General features: G+C 52.3%; 5 protein-coding genes across 5 annotated transcripts; 3 read left to right on the forward strand and 2 right to left on the reverse strand.

Annotated features, from left to right (window-relative positions):
- The first annotated feature begins 315 nt into the window (after positions 1 to 315).
- On the forward strand, positions 316 to 2,028 carry B0H65DRAFT_479817 (glutaredoxin). Its single transcript, XM_062827547.1, has one exon. The coding sequence runs from the start codon at positions 662 to 664 to the stop codon at positions 1,577 to 1,579; it is 918 nt and encodes a 305-aa protein (XP_062676938.1). The 5' UTR covers positions 316 to 661; the 3' UTR covers positions 1,580 to 2,028.
- A 441-nt stretch (positions 2,029 to 2,469) lies between these two features.
- On the forward strand, positions 2,470 to 5,631 carry B0H65DRAFT_331723 (fungal-specific transcription factor domain-containing protein). Its single transcript, XM_062823515.1, has 5 exons — positions 2,470 to 2,697; positions 2,763 to 2,765; positions 2,822 to 3,896; positions 4,017 to 5,237; positions 5,302 to 5,631. Exons 1-5 carry the CDS (start codon positions 2,579 to 2,581, stop codon positions 5,431 to 5,433), a joined length of 2,550 nt encoding a protein of 849 aa, XP_062676939.1. The 5' UTR covers positions 2,470 to 2,578; the 3' UTR covers positions 5,434 to 5,631.
- A 1,018-nt stretch (positions 5,632 to 6,649) lies between these two features.
- B0H65DRAFT_436205 (alpha-amylase A precursor) lies at positions 6,650 to 9,806 on the forward strand (the record flags this gene model as incomplete). The annotated part of the gene is made up of 14 exons (XM_062825231.1): positions 6,650 to 6,735; positions 6,845 to 7,054; positions 7,132 to 7,240; positions 7,327 to 7,416; positions 7,483 to 7,541; positions 7,624 to 7,650; positions 7,764 to 7,787; positions 7,994 to 8,155; positions 8,226 to 8,311; positions 8,366 to 8,442; positions 8,635 to 8,662; positions 8,750 to 9,096; positions 9,201 to 9,280; positions 9,563 to 9,806. 14 exons carry the CDS (start codon positions 6,650 to 6,652, stop codon positions 9,804 to 9,806), a joined length of 1,629 nt encoding a protein of 542 aa, XP_062676940.1.
- Positions 9,807 to 10,008: 202 nt separating this feature from the next.
- On the reverse strand, positions 10,009 to 11,087 carry B0H65DRAFT_331921 (uncharacterized protein). Its single transcript, XM_062823517.1, has 2 exons — positions 10,589 to 11,087; positions 10,009 to 10,487 (listed from the first exon to the last, which is right to left on the reverse strand). The coding sequence occupies exons 1-2, from the start codon at positions 10,907 to 10,909 to the stop codon at positions 10,212 to 10,214; spliced, it is 597 nt and encodes a 198-aa protein (XP_062676941.1). The 5' UTR covers positions 10,910 to 11,087; the 3' UTR covers positions 10,009 to 10,211.
- A 1,597-nt stretch (positions 11,088 to 12,684) lies between these two features.
- B0H65DRAFT_331918 (uncharacterized protein) lies at positions 12,685 to 17,705 on the reverse strand. The gene is made up of 2 exons (XM_062823516.1): positions 16,629 to 17,705; positions 12,685 to 16,576 (listed from the first exon to the last, which is right to left on the reverse strand). Exons 1-2 carry the CDS (start codon positions 17,418 to 17,420, stop codon positions 12,908 to 12,910), a joined length of 4,461 nt encoding a protein of 1,486 aa, XP_062676942.1. The 5' UTR covers positions 17,421 to 17,705; the 3' UTR covers positions 12,685 to 12,907.
- Positions 17,706 to 18,499: the final 794 nt, after the last annotated feature.

Here is an 18,499-nt window from a genome sequence, read left to right on the forward strand (position 1 = left end):
TGAGTTGGACGGCTTCCGAGAGCATTCCATTGCCGCACCAGGTGGAAGCTTACCACTCTGCCACTACAGGACGCTACCGTTCTCGTTATATCGTAAGATACAGTGTAGGGTGGTGTAAGACCAGTTGCATTTCGTACTAGCCCAGAGGCAGTCAACTCCACAGCAAAGCGCACATCAATCACTGTACCTGCATACATACTGCATAAAGTCATCTATGTACATACACGGTACTGCGTATGCCTGCGGTGTGTGGATGCTTCTAGGTTCTGCGCTAGTAATGTAAGGTTGATACTTATGGTACGTAGTGGGCTGCACCTTACAGGTAAGCGCATCGGCGCCGCGGGGCACGCCTGAGAGCCACGAGGGGCAAGGCCGAGGTCGCTGACGTTTTTTGGGCCATGGATGATGGAAAACCAGTACCGGTGTCCGGTAGGCCAGGACATTTGTAAACTCGCCGCCAACTCGGTATATCCAACAAGCGATCCACATTGGGCACTGGGGAACTTCTAGGTCAAACGAAATCCATTTCTCTTGGTCACCGTCCTCTTCACACTTGGATCATACGCGCGACACCGATACCCGTAATAGACAGCCACCACTCGAAACTCGCTCGGCCGAGCCATCATCACCCCGACCACATCTGAACCGCGCAACCCGCATCATGTCGACCATCAAGGACATTACCAGTATCGAGGCTTGGAACGACCATGTGTCGTCGTTGCCGGCGTCCACCCTCCTGATCGTCTCCTTTCACGCGCCCTGGGCTGCGCCCTGCGCCCAGATGGCGACAGTGCTCAAGACATTGGCGAGCGAATACCCCGTTACCGAGCCGCTTTCCACCTCCTGGGTCTCGATCGACGCCGAAGAACTGTCGGAAATTAGCGAAACGTACAACGTGACGGCCGTTCCTTTCCTCGTGCTCGCCCGGAACGGCCAGGTCTTGGAGACGGTCAGCGGAAGCAGCGCCGTCAAGGTTCGAAACGCGATCGAGACCCACGCCAACAAGTCGGCCCAGTCGGGCACTGAAGCTAGTGAGAAGACACCGGCCGCCGCAAATGGCGCCGCAACTGCTGAGGGCCAGGCCGGCGACGTTGTGCCTCAGGACCCCGAGAAGCAAAAGGAGGAGTTGTTCAAACGTCTGGGTGACCTGGTCAAGGCCGCCCCGGTCATGCTGTTCATGAAGGGTACTCCCAGTGAGCCCAAGTGCGGCTTCTCGCGACAACTGGTTGCTCTTCTCCGAGAAAACGCCGTCAAGTACGGTTTCTTTAACATTCTAGCGGACGACGAAGTACGACAGGGCCTCAAGGAGTTTGCTGACTGGCCTACTTATCCACAACTTTGGGTCGACGGTGAGCTAGTGGGAGGACTCGATATCGTACGTGAAGCATATTCTGTGTCATCCTACAGACAGCGGACTAACTATGAATACAGGTCAAGGAGGAGCTGGCGAACGACGCCGACTTCTTCAAGCCATATAGTGTCAAGACGAACGGCGATGCGTCCGCGGGGCAGTCCTAGGTTTCAACATGCACGGAAGCTTCCTTGGTGGGAAGGGGAACCGCTGTATATATGTTCTTGAGCGACTGTCAGTCTTATCTTGTCGACTGTCCCCTATATGCCATTTGACTTGGCTTTGATCAGTCTCCTAGGTACCTGCGGCCCAAGATGATGCAATGGAATTATGGCGATAAAAAGCCGGTCACAATACTAATTCCACGAGAAACAGCCCGATCTACAAGACTCACAGGTACAAAGAGAGAGGATTGGTTGGCTGAAGACGAATTAGGCGCACTGCTGAGATAAGAATTGATGAGTCATAACACGATACCGCTAAGCGACGGTCATGGTTTGTCAACGGTGTACGTTAGAGCAAGGTGTTGCGCTTATCGCCGGATCGAGTAATGCAACACATTTGTGTGAGCTTTGGTTCGCTGGATATATGGTGTTTGTATACTAGATACCAATTACCTTTGGTGATGCAATTTTGACAATGTGGGGTGAAGACCTGAAATGCCAAGCTATTCTGGAATGCCTTTTAGCTTTTGGGCCCCGAACATGCTATCGACATTTGAGCGTACTACATAACAGCACCTATATATCGGATGAAGACAGAATGACGAACATACAGGGGTGTATCGTACCCGACACGTTCAGTCTTTGGTCGACGGGAGTGTTCTCGACGCGAGGCCCGTCATTTGCTTACGTTCGACAACCACTACTGTACTACCTAACCAACCTAGCTTTCATTTTGCTTATGACCCTGCCTCCTCCTCTCCCCGTCCTCCCTTCAAAGATAAATATTTGCATTCGAGGCTGTGAATATCCAGGATTGGTATGCGCCTGTGTGACCCTACTTTAGCACGCTAGACTCCTGCAAATATCATGAAGCTGTGACAAAAATCAGGCAGCTGCCCACAACGTTCGCTAAAACCAACTTCAACACAATCAACATCACTCGGCCCGCTTTCCATTGGAGACACCCAGGTGATTGCCCGATCAAACGCGGCCCCTTACATACTTGCCCTTGTGCCACGACCCTTCAGCGCCGGAACTCTTTTTTAATCCAGCGTGGCAGATCATGACGCCCACACCACCGTCGACCACCTCCTCGGGCGGCCGCTCCCCCGAGGAGCAGTTTCGTGTTGTCCGAAAGCGGAACAGAGTACCGCTCAGTTGCTATCCTTGCCGGTCAAGAAAGTGAGCCACTCCATCTTCCAGCCGCCTCGTTCGAGTTATCCATCGACTAACATAACCTAATCTAGGTTGTAAGCATCATGACCAAGATCGTCTTTGATGATGCCTAGTTGCTGAAAGAATATAGAAAGTGTGACAGGAATCACCCTTGCGGAAACTGCACTAAACGAGGAGGGACAGATGCCTCTTCGTGTTTCTATGCCACGCCGCCGGCCCGGAAAAAGAGTCAAGGCCAAGCAGGCGCCTCTCCCGACGACATGCAGAACCGTATTGACAGGCTGGAAGGTTTGGTTCTGTCACTTGTGCATGGTGGTGCAAACATCGATCTGCCCCCGGCCGCTACTGCTACAAACGCTGCGGCTACTGCTGGTGGAGGACAAGGTGCTGGCTCGACGACGACTAGCGGCTCTTCGGTCTTCCTACACGTCGACGACGACGACGGCGCTATGCAAGATGACGAGGGAGAAAGTGACGTCGACGATGGACTGGCAACCTCTCTAGGCGTTCTGAAGGTGGATGCCGATAGGGGGAAGTCCATGTATCTTGGACAAGGCCACTGGCACACCGTTCTGGCGGACATCGCCGAGGTCAAGAACTTCTTTGCGCTTCACAAGAAGGACCTGGAGAAGAGCTATGAGAAAGTGATGCTCAGCAAGCCGCCTACAGCTTGCGAAGGCCTCACGTTTCTTTTCGGGTCAACACCTGCTACCGAAGTCGAACTGAGGGCCGAGTTGCCTCCCAAGTCTGTTGTCCTGACCCTTTGCGGAAGGTACTTCAACTCGATGGATAATGCCGTTAACATCATTCATCCACCCACCTTCCACCAGCAACTCCGCAATCACTGGCTGGACCCGTCTCGGACACCAATTATGTGGTTAGGCCTGCTCTATTCTGTCATGTGCTTGGCCATGTTGAGTTATCACAAGGTTGGCGACGAGCCGCCCGAATGGAAGGGCCGCACATTTGAAAAGGCAGCCAAGTTCCGACTCCGGACAGTCCAGTGTCTCCGAGTAGGTGATTATACGAAGCCGACCGAGTATACCGTGGAGACCATGATTCTCTACCTCTTCGCCGAACATTCATCCCGGTGGGATGCCGACGTCGGCCTGTGGTTGATTATGTCTCAGGTCACGAGGGTTGCCTTTCGTATGGGCTATCACAGAGATGCGAAATGGTTTCCCTCTCTCACTCCTTTCCAAGCTGTAAGGCCGATTTTTTATTTTATTTACTCAAACAAGGACGGGTGTAGGCCGCTTGACGGGGAACTATCACATGAGTTGCTTAGCTGACACTTTTGTTCGATTTTTTGCTTTGCTGTTTAGGAAATGAGAAGAAGAACGTGGGCCTTAATCAGGATGTGCGACATATTCTTCTCGCACCAGCTCTCTCTACCTGCCATGATCTACGAACACGACTGCGACACTGACCTTCCACACAACCTGGCCGACGAAGATTTTGACCCAGACACAAAGGTGCTACCCCCACCGAAACCAGATACAGAGCCTACCAACATCAGCTACATGATTGCCAAGGTTAAGCTCGCACTGGAGCTGGGCAACATATTACAAGCAACAGGTCGTGTCCGAAATCCGGTGCATTACGATGAAGTTCTTCGCTTTGACGCAAAACTGCGTGAAATCAAAGCAAATCTGCCTCCGCACCTACGGTTCCAACCCCTCTCGGGCTCTCATGATCCGTTAACGCTAATTATTGCGCGATTCAATATTGATATTCTCTTCCAGAAAATCATCTGTCTTCTTCACAGAAGGTACATGTCAAAGGCGACACAAAACATCAGATATAACAGCTCTCGGCTGAGGGCAATTTCAGCTTCCCTCGAGTCCTTGGGTCATCTGGCAACGCTCCACCGTGAATCACAACCAGGAGGTCGATTTCGCTCCATCAAGTGGTTCGTGACTTCTATCGCAACCAAGGACTTCCTTCTTCCCGCCATGCTGATCGTGTTGGATCTACATTATGACAACACGTTACGCCGAACAAAGACGGCACCAGCCAGTCCTCCTTGGACTTCGGAGCAACGTGCCGAGATGATCAAGAGCCTTGAAGTCACCCGAGACATCTGGAAGGGGCTGGCAGATGAGTCCATGGATGCCCTCAAGGCATTCAAGGTTCTAGATATTATGCTGGACAAAATCAACGGCACACAATCCTCTGAATATCCTGCCAGCGCGACCGAGATCCCTACAACGACGAAAGCGACTGAGTTTTCAGACCCAGTCCAAGAGATGCGGCCAGAGCACTCGGCTGCCATAACGTTGGGTATGCTCTCAAGCGGTATAGATGCAAGCTCAACCTCACCAACACATGCGGCACAAAGTCTTGACGGGCCTAACTATCCTTCACTGAACATGAACGTTAGTGCCGACCCAGCGACTTCTGGTACAGGTTCTTTGAGCATGGGCCTGACGCCAGATTACCTGGGCGACACGATGGCTGGAATTGGCGACACATCTCCGTTCTCGTCACTGTTTGGTGACGGGATGGGGAACAGTACGCTGGACTTTACCACGAATTTTGATTGGGTAAGTACATCTACGTTATGGACATTAAGGAATTCACGTCTTGCTGACGACGAATTACAAACAGAATTCCTTCGAGAACTACACTCAAACTGCGCATTGGGGAAATGACCAACCCTTTCAGTTCTTTTCGGGGAACGGGCCAGAACAGTCCTATTTTCATAACAGTGAGGAGAGGCAAGGGCATGGTAACGGCTAGTTCGTGACTCGGTGCCGTTCGGTGTTTTTTTTTGCCAACGGAACTTGTACAATGAATCCCCAGAAATTTCCGCTCAACATGCGACCCAGTGTCAAGTTTTTCAGGCTTTCTGTGTCGAGCTTACGTGTTCTTTCGACGGGAAATGCCTCGCCTTATTATGGACGTGGCTAACTTGGTATTTTTGAAAGTGGTTAATCCGAATCATTGACGCCTTTCAGTTTATTTATATAGGAGGGAGGCATGAAAGGGCCAGAGTGTCCAACTGACAAACCAGCACCGAGCTGTACCGCGTAGGCTTGCTTGAGGGGAGCAGAAAAAAATTGCCGTGGGACTTGGAATAAGGGAGGGCATCGCCGTGAGACAGACTGGGTGTATGGTTACATGAACAGATCAAAATGCAGAATGTATTGTTGTGCAGGATTTTTAAGCAACTGTACGACACTGTAGAAACAAGCAGCAATTCTATCTTTTTCTCACTCGTAGCCAACTACAACCATGAGGAGGGCCGAATAGCGTATCGACCGGAGGTTTTGCTCGGTACATATCAGGTGAGAGGGCGAGTAATGGCTGCAAGCATAAGATCTGATACACAGTCGGCATTGGATTCTTCCCCGCAAATCGCCAAACACCGTTACAGCCGGCCCGTGGTTGGCCGGATGTTCACCTGTCAATGGTATTCGGGCCTTCTACCTCATTGGCCTCCCCACATTTACAATCCCGTCACTATGGTCTAGGTCTTAAAGAATCTGGGGTGTGGCGTCTGGGGTTACCGCGCCGAGCCAGAGATCCGTAGATGCAGTGGCCTCTCCATCAGCACCAAACACTACCTCCGTCTTGTGTAGCCAGACAAGTGGAGGACCTCACGGAAGGAGCCTCACATTCCGTGGACAGTTCCAAGCTTCCAAGGTGAAGGCCTCGAGAGCCCTTTGCATACACCCTCACTCACGCAGTTTTACGGCCCGAATTGGACTTGGGCGTAAAGCATGAGGCGTCCTGGAACTCGTGCTCCCTCATCATCCGAGGTTTACACAACCCAAACTCGTCATCTTGCTGACCAGTACTGGCCGGTCAAGTATCAACTTCAAGCTCAAGATGGCCTATAAAGGTCCGGGGCGCCGCTCCGAGAGAACGGCGGTATGCTCTACTCACTGGCAACAAGATAATATTGGCCTCCGGTTCTTTATTCTTGACGCTTCAACTTTCACCGTTCACTAAAATGAGGCTTGAAAGACAACTAAGCGTTGTCCTCGGACTACTGCTTTCAGCGGCGGTGCAAGTGGGAGCTCTTACGTCTTCAGAATGGTGAGACTGTCTTCTTTCTCTTCACCCCTCACCCGTACTAGACTTTCGGGAGAATCGAAGACGGCGTTGGCTACATAAGAACGTATGAGCTGACAAGATTCTCTTCTAGGCGAAACCAGTCCATATATCAGGTCGTGACGGATCGTTTTGCTCGAAGCGATCTTTCAACCAGTGCGCCATGTGACACATCCCAGCAGGTATACTGCGGCGGGTCATGGCAGGGATTGATCTCGAAGTTGGACTATATTCAGGGAATGGGATTCACTGCTGTCTGGATTTCACCAATCGTCAAGCAGATTGACGGAGTTACCAAAGATGGGTATGTTTGGCCGTCATGAAATGCCGGGACCGCCAAACAGCACGTTATGGATATTGACTGGACAACTTCAAACTTAGGTCTTCTTATCATGGCTACTGGGCGTCAGATATTTGGTCCTTGAATCCTTCATTTGGCACCGCATACGACCTCAAGGGGCTTTCCAAAGCGCTTCATGACCGCGGCATGGTAAGATCCCACCCTCCCACGCCTGACCGGAAAACACAGTTAAGCGGTTGAGATGTGACTGACCAAGACGCTGACATGGTAATTAGTACCTCATGGTGGATGTTGTCACCAACCACATGGCGTATTTGGGCTGTCATTCGTGCGTCAACTACCAAGGTCTCAATCCTTTCTCTTCCGTAAGTGATACCAAGTGGAAAATAAAAGGGTAGAGGAGTTGCTGAGAAAGACTACCACCTACTTAGCAATCTTACTATCACTCCCCATGCACTATCAACTACGATAACCAAACCTCCGTCGAAACGTAAGTGGACTAGTTCCATTCTCTGGCATCTGCCTCTTCAACAGCAGTTCGTACTAGGTAGACACTAACAAATGAAATTCAGATGCTGGCAGGGAACTGATGTCGTCAGGTACGTCTGTCATCGTCAGGCAGTAACGTAACGTGCTGTGAAGTCAAACACTCGATTTTTGACTCCACGAGCGGTATCCGTTGGCCTGGCTAACGTCTCATACGTACACATAGTTTGCCAGACCTCAAGACCGAAAAGTAGGCCGAAACTGTCCCGGGCTCGTTTGCTGAAAGATAGCTAATATGATGAGCGCAATAGCGACGACGTCCGCAAGATATGGAACGATTGGGTGTCCAAGATGGTGTCAACATATAGCATGTATGTACACTGCTTCTCCATGCTGTCATATTTGTGACGGACAGGGCACTGTCTTCCTGGTGTAGGCTAATCTAAAGTGCCACAGCGATGGACTTCGTATCGACAGTGTTAAGCACGTTGAGAAGTCCTTCTGGCCGGGATTCGAGTCCGCTGCCGGCGTGTACGCAATTGGCGAGGTGTTCCAAGGAGACCCGACGTATCTGGTGCCGTACCAGAGCTATATCAGCGGCCTCTTGGATTATGCAAGGTAAGGGGGGAACTAAACCTTGGGATCTCTCTTGGGGGTTCTTGCTTACCAGGTCAATTTTCGTATACAGCTATTATTGGACAGTGAATGCGTTTCAGTCGACAAGCGGCAGCATCACTGCGCTGGCTAACGGCATCAACACACTCAAAGCTGCTGGTACGTCTGATGTACTGGCCGCTTTCCCTTAGTCACACTGACGATGTGATGCAGCGATTGACCTCAGTCTCTACGGGTCGTTCCTCGAAAACCACGACCAGGCGCGCTTTGCGCACAAGACTAGTGATATGGTGAGTCCCTTAAGCGTCCGCTTTTGCAGTCGATGTGGTTCTTCGCTGACTCAACATCTACGTCTAACGCAGGCTTTGGCAAAGAACGTGAGTTGCTCCTTCCCTCGGGGATGTTTGTTCCTCATGGCTCTTGCTGCTTCATCTCTGGGAACACTCCCTTTCCCAGTGACAGCAACTGAACATCTGTGATAGGCAATTGCCTTTACGATGCTCAAAGACGGTATGTACACGCCACTTCCAATTGTTCCTGTCCCTGGTATTCGCTCGGATTTCGGCTGATCAGACCAAATCTCTTCATCTGCTGTAGGCATCCCGATCATCTACCAAGGACAGGAACAGCACTATGCGGGCAGTGATACTCCCTACAACCGAGAGGCCCTCTGGCTTTCTGGCTATTCAACCAACTCAGAGTTGTATACGTGGATTAAACGGCTGAATCAACTCCGCACCCATGCTATCAGCAAAGACGACGGCTACCTCTCATATCGCGCATGGCCCATCTACTCCGATAGCCACACCATTGCCATGCGCAAAGGATCCTCTGGCAAGCAAGTTGTGGGCGTCTTCACTAATGTCGGAGCCTCGTCCTCCACCACTGTCACTCTGTCTTCGTCGGCGTCGGGTTTCAGTGCAAACCAACAAATCACCGACGTCGTAAGTTGTGATGGCTTCACCACCGACTCAGGAGGCAGCATAACTGTCACACTTTCTGGGGGACTCCCAAGGATCTTATACCCCACAGCGGTTCTCAGTGGCAGCGACATCTGTTCCCCACGCTCAACTCTCACTTCGACCGCAAGCGCAACTTCAGGAGCTCCTACATCAACTTCGTCGTCGGGTAAGTTTCTATATCCGTGGGATGTTTGGCAACCAGACATAACCACAACGATGCGCAAGAGGGCTAACGAGAACCAACCATCGTCACCTCTGATATAGCGTTAACATACTGCACTGCCACTGCGGTGCCCATCACCTTCAACGCTCTGGTTAGCACGTCCTACGGCGAGACGGTTAAGCTGTAAGTCCCGACAACGTCCCTCGCCGCCCGCGACTTACATACCCATTTCACCCGTGCTTGACCGGACCGTGACAGCTAACTCGAGAATAAAACAATGTATAGAACCGGCAACACGGCTGCCCTCGGCAGCTGGAACACCGCCAACGCCGTGACGCTAAGCGCATCAAAGTACACCAGCAGCAACCCGCTGTGGTACGCATCTGTCAATCTCGCGCCGGGTAGTGTCATACTGTACAAGTTCATCAAGGTGAGCAGTTCAGGAGCGGTTTCTTGGGATAGTGACCCCAACCACACATATACGGTGCCTTGCGCAGCCGCCACGGTATCTTCGACTTGGAGGAGGTGATATGATAATGTTGGTAGTGCCAGGGGAGACTGAAGGTATAGGCTATTTGTTATGGGCGGTATGTATCTGAAGAGTTTGGGGAAAATGGAAAAGGGGAGTGGAGGCAGCTGAGGAAGTCTTAACTATGTATATATTTGCATTGGTCATGATTGCAAAGGGGAAAGCCGTGTGATAACAGTGGCTATAGCGCTGCCATGGTAATTGTACACCTATCACGTTGCTCCGATTTTGGGTATCGACTGACTCCTCAAACCAAATATTGTTTCCGTCAAAGTTGTATTGTGTAAAATTTTGTCACCTTGGGACATTTAAGGAAGAGAAGAAAACACCGCTTGACCCAGACTACCATCCATCATCATTCGTGGAACCCACACATCGCCGTCTCCTAGACCTAACCACTCAGACCTAACCACTCAGGCCAAAGGCCTTCTTGGCCCGGTCCCAGTACTGTTGCCGAGCATCCGCCATAGTGGTGCCAACGCACTTTGTGATATAGTCATTGTACCCCTCGTCGGTGCCCATCTTCATCTTGGCCTTCACGTCAGCCGAGCAATGTTTGTCGACGAACCAACGGGCAGAGTCAAAATTGCGGAAGTCGTCCGATATGACAAGCTGCAAGATCTCCGCCCCTGACTTGCCGTCGATGGGCAAGTTGAGGTCTTGTGCATACTCTTTGACAAACTAGATAGTTCGTGTGATAAACGGTCAGCCCCAGATACATGTACACACAAAGTAAGATTGATCAGAAGAATTAGTCAAGATTTGGGTAAGGGTTAACTAACATCGGGCGACATCATATTCGCTGTACCTTGATCATCATGGGCCAAGTTGACCCTGTACTTCAAATCACCACTCTCGAGGCCAATGAGTGCTAGCATCATAGCAATCTCGCCTGTGGTGCGGCCCGTGAAGGACTTGATCAGATAGGGAGCAGCCTGCTCCGGTGTTCTGCACTCAGTTGGGAATTGAGCCGACGAGCAATCGGCCAAGGCCCCAGGCATGATGGTCTTGATAGCATCCACAGCATAGATGGACTTGCTTTCCAAGCCGGCAGCACTGGCAAGCCCAGCAAACAGGGCGGGGAAGACGAGCTGGGTACGCATTTTATGTGAGATGGGTAGGCGAGAAGTCGTTGATAGTTGTGTAAGTGAAAGTGAGGGTTCTGTCTGGGCCGTTAGGGAGCTGATATCGACGAGTCGGAAGTAGTGGGTGAGAGTTGCACCGGGGTATCGAGAAGGAATACTGAGGAGGACGAGAGCCTTTGTCCAGCAAAAGCGTCGGTCGACGTGTTATAAGTAAAAAATCTAACAAAAATATGACGGCCCTTCGTCAACGTCTTGAAGTCCAATTGAGTGGAGGATCAGTCCAAAAGGAGCAAACGGGCAGTGAATGAAGGACTGGGGGCCACGGGCCAATCAAGTGTGTCACAGAAGCTTGGACGAATGTGAAGGCCTAGTAAGATGGGGACTGGTGCCAGGGGACCGGGTGATCACTTGCTAGATACCGCTTTTTCTCATTCAACTGGGTTTTATCCTTCCCTCTTACAGTCTAGCATATCTAGGAGTCACCTCAGAACTGGGGCGCCATCGTCGCCGACAGACTTAACGAACCACTCAAAGCTTGAATGGCAAGCTGGCATGCAAGTGACTTGCAGCGGCTCGAGCGGATCACACAACAGCGCAAGCGTCCTAGACTAGAGTAGGCCTAGTTTCTGCGGGTAGATAAAACCCAGTTGAATGAGAATTAGCGGTATAGCCTCATCCATGAATCGAGACCAGTACGTACCAGCCGCGCTCCATCTAGACTTCAATGCCCAAGCCGCCATGACGGACAAACCCTCCTGACAACGGCTTTTGTTAGGCCCTCGCAGGCCTCCTTGTCACTCGAACTTGATTCTTGGCACCCGAACAGCTGGCGCTTGTTTCCTCTTTGATTCCCGGCCGTTGCCGCCAAGTGCTCGCACAACTGGATCCCGCATCACCAACACTTCCGCCCAAGAGACGACTATGGCGTACCACGACGACGCATGACACGCCTGACCTGTCGAGTCTGACGGCTGATTTTCTTTTTACGTCCACAATCCCACAGCGGCGTACAATGTCCTACAATGTGCACCCATTGTTGCCAACCATGAACCTATGGCAAAGGCAAAGACGTCAGGGGGGCGGGTTTGCCCCTGCATGGGCTGTGATGACATGCCTGCCAATCAGCATCGTGTTTCACTTCTTCCTGGGAGGCTTGGAAACCGCGGACCCCAGAAACACTCGCACTTTGTCACGGTAGCATCTGCAAACGCCGTACTGGTTGGAACAAAAACTAAATTGAAAGGACGACAGCCCCCGAGCCAACAAACCAGCTTTGACCAAACAGTCTGACCAGCAGGACATGGCTCGGGAAGAACCCACAAGGGCGCATGAGCCATTGCAAACCGTCAGACTGTCTTCTGAGAGGGAGGCACGTAGGGTGACCGCAGGATCGCTCGGGCGAATGTGGACACCACCCTCAAACAAGACCTGGCATTGGCTACGAACCGACTACAATACTTTTAACAATTCTCCGACCCTTGAACGCCACATGTCCAACTGTGCTGTACCACCAAAGCTGATGAAACAAACCCGCGGTACGTACCGGGCCATTGTCTCGTTCAGTCCTTGAAACGATTCAATAGAAGGAGCATGGAACAAAGAAACCGGATCGACCAATGGAATCTGCATGATGCCCAATCTCTGAGATGCGACAAACACGCCTCTACACGTGGAGTGCAGTAATGGCCGTCACTGTAAATGGTACCTAGAATGTCTCTAGTACCTGAATATCACTCCGTTGGAGCTTCTCTATAAGACCCGCTTTTGGATATCTATCACCCTGACAGCGCCCATTCTCCATCTTTCGTTGCTTAACGATCTTGATATCTTCCCTTTCCGAGTCGAATACCTCCACACTGACATAAACCCTACAAACCGATGTTTTAAAGCAAGATAATAAGAAAACCATTTCAAGAATAAGTGTGAGATGGACCGAAAGTGGCCCCTTTTTACCCCTCGTATTTCAAACTCAGGGCAAACAAAGCTAAAAGTGGCACATTCTGGGCCAAACTAGGCTCACGAGGCAGCGGGATATCGAGGGTCATACTCCTCATAGTAAGGATCCCCTCCACGGGTTCCTCGCTGTGTATCCTCTCTCATCACTGTACCGTGTCTAGTATATGCTCCGGCTGGAGCGCCGCGCGAATCCGCGGCATAGACAGGCTGCTCGCTGTCAGCATATGGAACGGCACCGTAAGGATCCGCGTCCCGATAGGCCCTGCGTCCCACGTCGTGGAAAGATTGGGCTGCCGCTTCCCGTCGCACGGGGCGCCGGATGAGATACTCTCCTTGCTCGTCCCTAACTTGCACGATCTCATATGTGTCGGCAGGCGGCGCCGGCGCCGGCGCCGGCGGCCGTGAGTGAGACCGGGCGTCCACCGGATTGCGATAGTACTCCGGTCTAGGGGTATGGTTATGATCATGATACTCCGGCCGGGGAGGAGGTCGGTCGTATACCTCAGTGTCAGCTCGCCTTGGGAAATATTCCGGCACAACTGTTTGTGAACGATAGCCTCTATACCCCATCTCGTCGTTCAGGGGAGGTGCTCCAGCCCCAGAGAGATAGGCCGGTGCAACCTGCTGCATCAACGGACTCCGATCTCTCCTCGGCGGCACCGACTGGTAACTGGCACCGTACACCGGGGACCTCGAACGCCTGGAAACCTCGTCGTAGCGGTTATAGATTCTTGATGCGGGTGCGGCGCCCGAGGCTGGGGCCATTCCGTGCTCGACGGTGTAAGGGCGATCACTTAAATCTCTATGTCGGTGAGTAACCGCCGAAGGATGTCCTTGGTGCTGTAGATTCAACATTTCCTCGTGTCCAGTAATTGACGAGGGTTGCATTGCCCGAGTGACCGCCATTGAGGGTCGTGGAGGCGTGTGAGTTGCTGGGCGCTGAACCAATGAAGCTTCACGCGGCCGATCGGCATTTTCTCCAGCGCCGGAATTTTGGTACGAGGAATATGGCTTGCCGGACTCAGTCCTGCTTGTACTCCATCCCTGATTCCACTCCTCAGTTTCGGCCTCAATCTTCTTGGCTTCCTTAAAGGATAAACGGGCACTCTCCATAGCTGGCTGAAAATTCCCATGCCTGTCCTCGTTATCCCTGCTTCTGATGTCAGACTCACGAAAGCTTCGTGCTTGAACCACCCTGCCTTCGTCTTGCACGTCTCTTCCATATTCAGAGGTATTCGGGACAGCCGAGTTTAAGCTTGGTTGTTGCTCCGAAACATAGCCGTTCTGAGGAGCATCAGAGCGGCTATTGGTGAGGGTAGGTGGGACCATGTTGCCAGAGTCTCTGTTAGAAGAATGATCCGCCGATGAATATTGCCTTGGGGCGGGGGAGCCACTGTATGGTTGTTCACGACCGGCGAGACCGTTCATCCCCAGTCCCGAGAACTCGATGTGCCTACCCTTAGACGGCACCGGGTACGGTGAAGGGTATTGTTGAACAGACGCCGAACGGGGTTGGAAGAGATGTGGCAGGGCATCTGCAAGCATACCCCTTTGGGGCTCGCCACACATTCTTAATCTTGAAAGTGTATCGAGATTGGGGAGCAAAACCATATCCAGGACCCAGTCAAGCAGTGGGTAGACTCCCTGGGCCTGCATAGGCTCGATATGTTTGGATTGGAAGTGATTAACCAGCTGCGGCAGAGAAAAGGTTTTTCTGTCCTCCTGTACGTGCGGAGCATTTCCAAGTCCAAAATGGCAGGCTTTACAGACCAGGCCGTTCACGTTCCGCACAGGTCGCATGTCCTTATTATTGGAAAGACCGTCGATGAACATAGCAAAGGGAGGAACCTCGCCAAACCTTGCATGAAACCGTTTGACGAGATGATGGATCGTGACGAAGACCCTAATGCTGCCTGGCAGGTCTCTGATGACCCCAAGACTGTTCCAGATTTCGCGCGATGACCGAGCAACTTCCTCGAGCCTGATCTGGTAGCTGTCGGGGTATCCAGGAGGTTGTATTCCAGGGTACGAATTGTGAGCATTTGCCTGGAAAGAGTTGTAGTTGTAGGCTTGTACCGCAGGTGGCGGTGGCCCATATCCTTGTGGCGGCTCGCTGGTAGCGGGGGGAGGGTACGTTGTAGCCGGAGGTTGGTAAGGCGGATACAAGGGCGGCTGAGCTACATAGGGCTGCTGCTGCTGCTGTGGTGGTGGGGGCGGCGGCTGTCCATAAAGGGGCTGTTGTGGAGCGGGAGCATAGGGGCCTTGGGGGTAGACTGGCGGAGGGATTGCCTGATACTGTTCTGGATATGGCGCAGTATGATATCCAGGTGCTGGATAGGGTTGATAGGGAGGAAGCCCGGCGTGTCCATTCGTGGACGGGTAGTTGTGTCCCTGTGGCAAAACAGCGCCTCCCAAGTTACCAACAAAAGATGGTCGGAAGCCGTGGCTGTGAGGTGGTTGTTTGGAGGGACCATAACGGAAAGGAGGGTACTGCGGCCACTCTGCCCTCCAATGAACAACGATAGTGCCTAAGCTGAGAGCAGTCGTGTGTTTGGCTGCGTAGTGTTGGATCACTCCCTCAAAGCCAAATGTTTTCGAGTTGGTGTCACACCCATTGCAATAGAAAAGCTCTTTGCGGTATGACTCGGTATGAGGCTTGATCTTGGTGTCGAAGATCCACTTCATGTTCTCCAAGGTAAGCTTTTGGGTGAAGGGGCCCTCTGGAGGATCGACCGGGACTTCCCGGCCAGCGGAGCGAGCAGCAGCGGCCTTCTCGGCGATCTCAGCGTAGAAACGCTTCCGTATGTAGCAAAGAACATCAACGGCAAACTTGGCGCAATTATCCCTTGTCACTTTCTTGCCCTTGCCCCAAGTCTCACGAATTGCCTCGTCAGCAAGACCGGCTATCCTCGCACGCAATGGCGCTTGCGTCTCCTCCCATTGTTTGTCGATGAGTTCCCTCGCCTCTTTGGTTGTTGCCAGAGTCGCCTCGAGTTGACGACGCTCGGTGCGATCCTGCTGAGCCTCCTCTTTGACCACAACCAGTCCAGGGTGCCGATGTTCTGCCTCGCCTCGTTGGGTGAGGAGTCTAGGTTTGAGAAAATCCCAATCCTTGTCCTGAAACGGAAGGACAATCTGCATGGCCGCTTCGAACGCAGGAAGATGCTGAAGGACATTGGGAGTAAGGGGAGGATCCAAGAGTAGAGCCCGTCGCTCAATCTCAGCCTTTCTGATCGCCTTGAGTTCAGCGACCTCCTCAGGGGTCCTTTCTTGTCGTGCTTGAGAAGAAGCCTGCGACGAGGGCACTTGTGCTCGGGTTGCGGGCGGAGCAGTTGGATAAGAGGTTGGCGATGCGGCAGGCGTTGCGGAGTTTGAAGTCGAGATGGACGAGACCTTGTTGTTGTTGACATAGCCTGGATAAAGTTCCGTACGCATCCTTGTAACGCCACCTGACATATACCATTTCTCCCATCTTGATGCCTGATTCTGCAGGTTCTTACCGCGGTTATTGAGGCCCTTCATCCATTCGTCCATGGCTCCAGGACCGAGGGCTTGGACGTCATGGAACTCCTTGGTCACTTCGTCGACGTCGGTGGGGGAAAACAGTTTTAGTTTATCTGTGTCGGGCGTGTTGGATGGTTGAACACGGAGGTCTGGCGTTACGTAGGCGAACGGGATCCCCTGAAGAACTGTGGAAGGCACAGATTGAGAGACCATAAGATCGATTTCCTGCACGTATTAGCCTGTTGTGAGATTCTCCAGATTTTGACGTAAGACATACCTTCATCGAGGTTGTTACCAAGCAGCGGCCGCAGAGGCGACTAGCGAAGGGCCAGATGACAGCAACACCATCCAGACCCGGGCCTAGACAAGGAGCAGCTGCTGTAGAGCAGGAATCGGACGAAGCAGCATGGCTTTGGGCCGGTTGCTTGTTGCATTTTTGGCACTTTAGTGAGCAAGCAAGCCGCCACATATCGATCTCGGCCATTGACCGAAGAGGGACAGGCATCTGTGGCCAAAAAAGCCGCCTGGAAAGCTGCCAGATGACATTTGGCTTAAGAAAACCCAAGACTCCCTTGACTTTTGGAGGAGGAACTTCTCTGTTGACCAGTGACGGAGAAGGATCAAGATAGAGGTTGAACAATTTGTTAACGCGTAGCAAATTGCCCAGTGATCGTGGGGGGCAGAAACTGAAGATGTGATGCCAAACCTCAGCAGGCAGCTGAGACTTGTTCCGTGGCAGCTTGTTTAATTCGACAGCTTGTCCAGTTTGTCCAGCGTCATCCTGCGCCAGCTTCACCTTTTTGACGCCTGCACTAGACTCGGGAGAGTGCTCGGAATCAGCAGCATGTTCGCGAGTCTGGCGCTTCCCTAGCAACGACATTTTGGGGGCTTCTGCCATGCCGACGTCCGCCTCTGTCAGTGTTGGTACGGCGAGCGCAGTGCTGGCCGCTGTTGATGAGTTGGGTACCTCTACGGAGCTATTGAGATCTTGATCATCCCTCGACGTTGGAACTGAGCCATTTCGCTTCGGCACCGAACCAGGATGAACGTCTTCTCCATCCCCAGTCATCGTGACGACGCAGACGAGTACCTTGGCTGACGCGGTTGGATGAGATGGGAAATGATGATGACACCAAGGACAGCGGAAACGAAAGTATGTAGAGGTAGTATAAAGAAGAAAGAGGAGAAGGACGGAGGTAAGGTAGCAGTTATAGTAGTAACACTTGTCAATGGCAAGGAGGACAACCTCGACAGCTCTGTAAGGTTGACAACGATCGGGTAGACCTGGTCCTTGGACACCGAGGAAAACTTCTTTCCTTGAAAGGACGAAGAAAGTGGTGACAGAGCTCCCTTTCTCTGTCGGAAGCTGCCAATCCACCGCACGGAAACGAGTCAAGTCCAGTTCAGCGCCACATCAGATGAAGGTCCGCGGATTCTGCGCTATCGTCGACTACCTAGATACACCTTGGGAGTCTAGCTTTGTGAGTTAGAAGTGATGGGCGAAGTCGGCCGAGGTCGGTAAAGGTATAGTAGCTTTCCTGCCGTCTGCGTCAACTCTGTTGTGCGATGTGACTGCTGGAGGTGATGGTGAGCGTGGTTGAGCTGCTGAGTTGAAAGGTGAAAGGTGAATGAATGGTGAATGGCAGAGGGCGCGGGGCGGTATTCGCACGAGACAAGACAGCCAAGCGCAGCCGCGATTGTCGAAACTGCTGACCGTGTTGTGATGGTGCTCGTGGCCGCGGCCTTTGCATGCACCTTGATGAGTTTGTGGGAGACGAGAGATGCTAATAAGCTTAATGACCAGAAAATGACCTGGAGGGTGGAAAAGTTGTGGTCAAGGAAGAAGTGAAGAAATGTCCCGTTCGACGTATCTAGGTCGAAGAAGTGGTTGTTCGCGGCAGGAACCCTGAACAAAAGCTAGTTAGTGTCTCGCTCCTGCCTGTTCGTCTGCACAGAGGCACTTGCAACCGTTACTGATTCCTCCATATTTGCCTTGTACCTTCCCGCAACACTAAAATCCGCAACCGTGGTCCGTGCGTCGAGGCTCCTCGCGGTTGCAGGCTGGCTTCTGTGCTTCTTTGGGCTGTTTGGCCCGTGTGGTACGCGTCAGTGACTCTGCTTATAATGTAGGAAGGCACAGTGCAGACA

The sequence above is a fragment of the Neurospora tetraspora genome, assembly GCF_033439725.1.
Source record: "Neurospora tetraspora strain CBS 560.94 chromosome Unknown B0H65scaffold_9, whole genome shotgun sequence".
Classification (NCBI taxonomy): Eukaryota; Fungi; Ascomycota; class Sordariomycetes; order Sordariales; family Sordariaceae; genus Neurospora; species Neurospora tetraspora.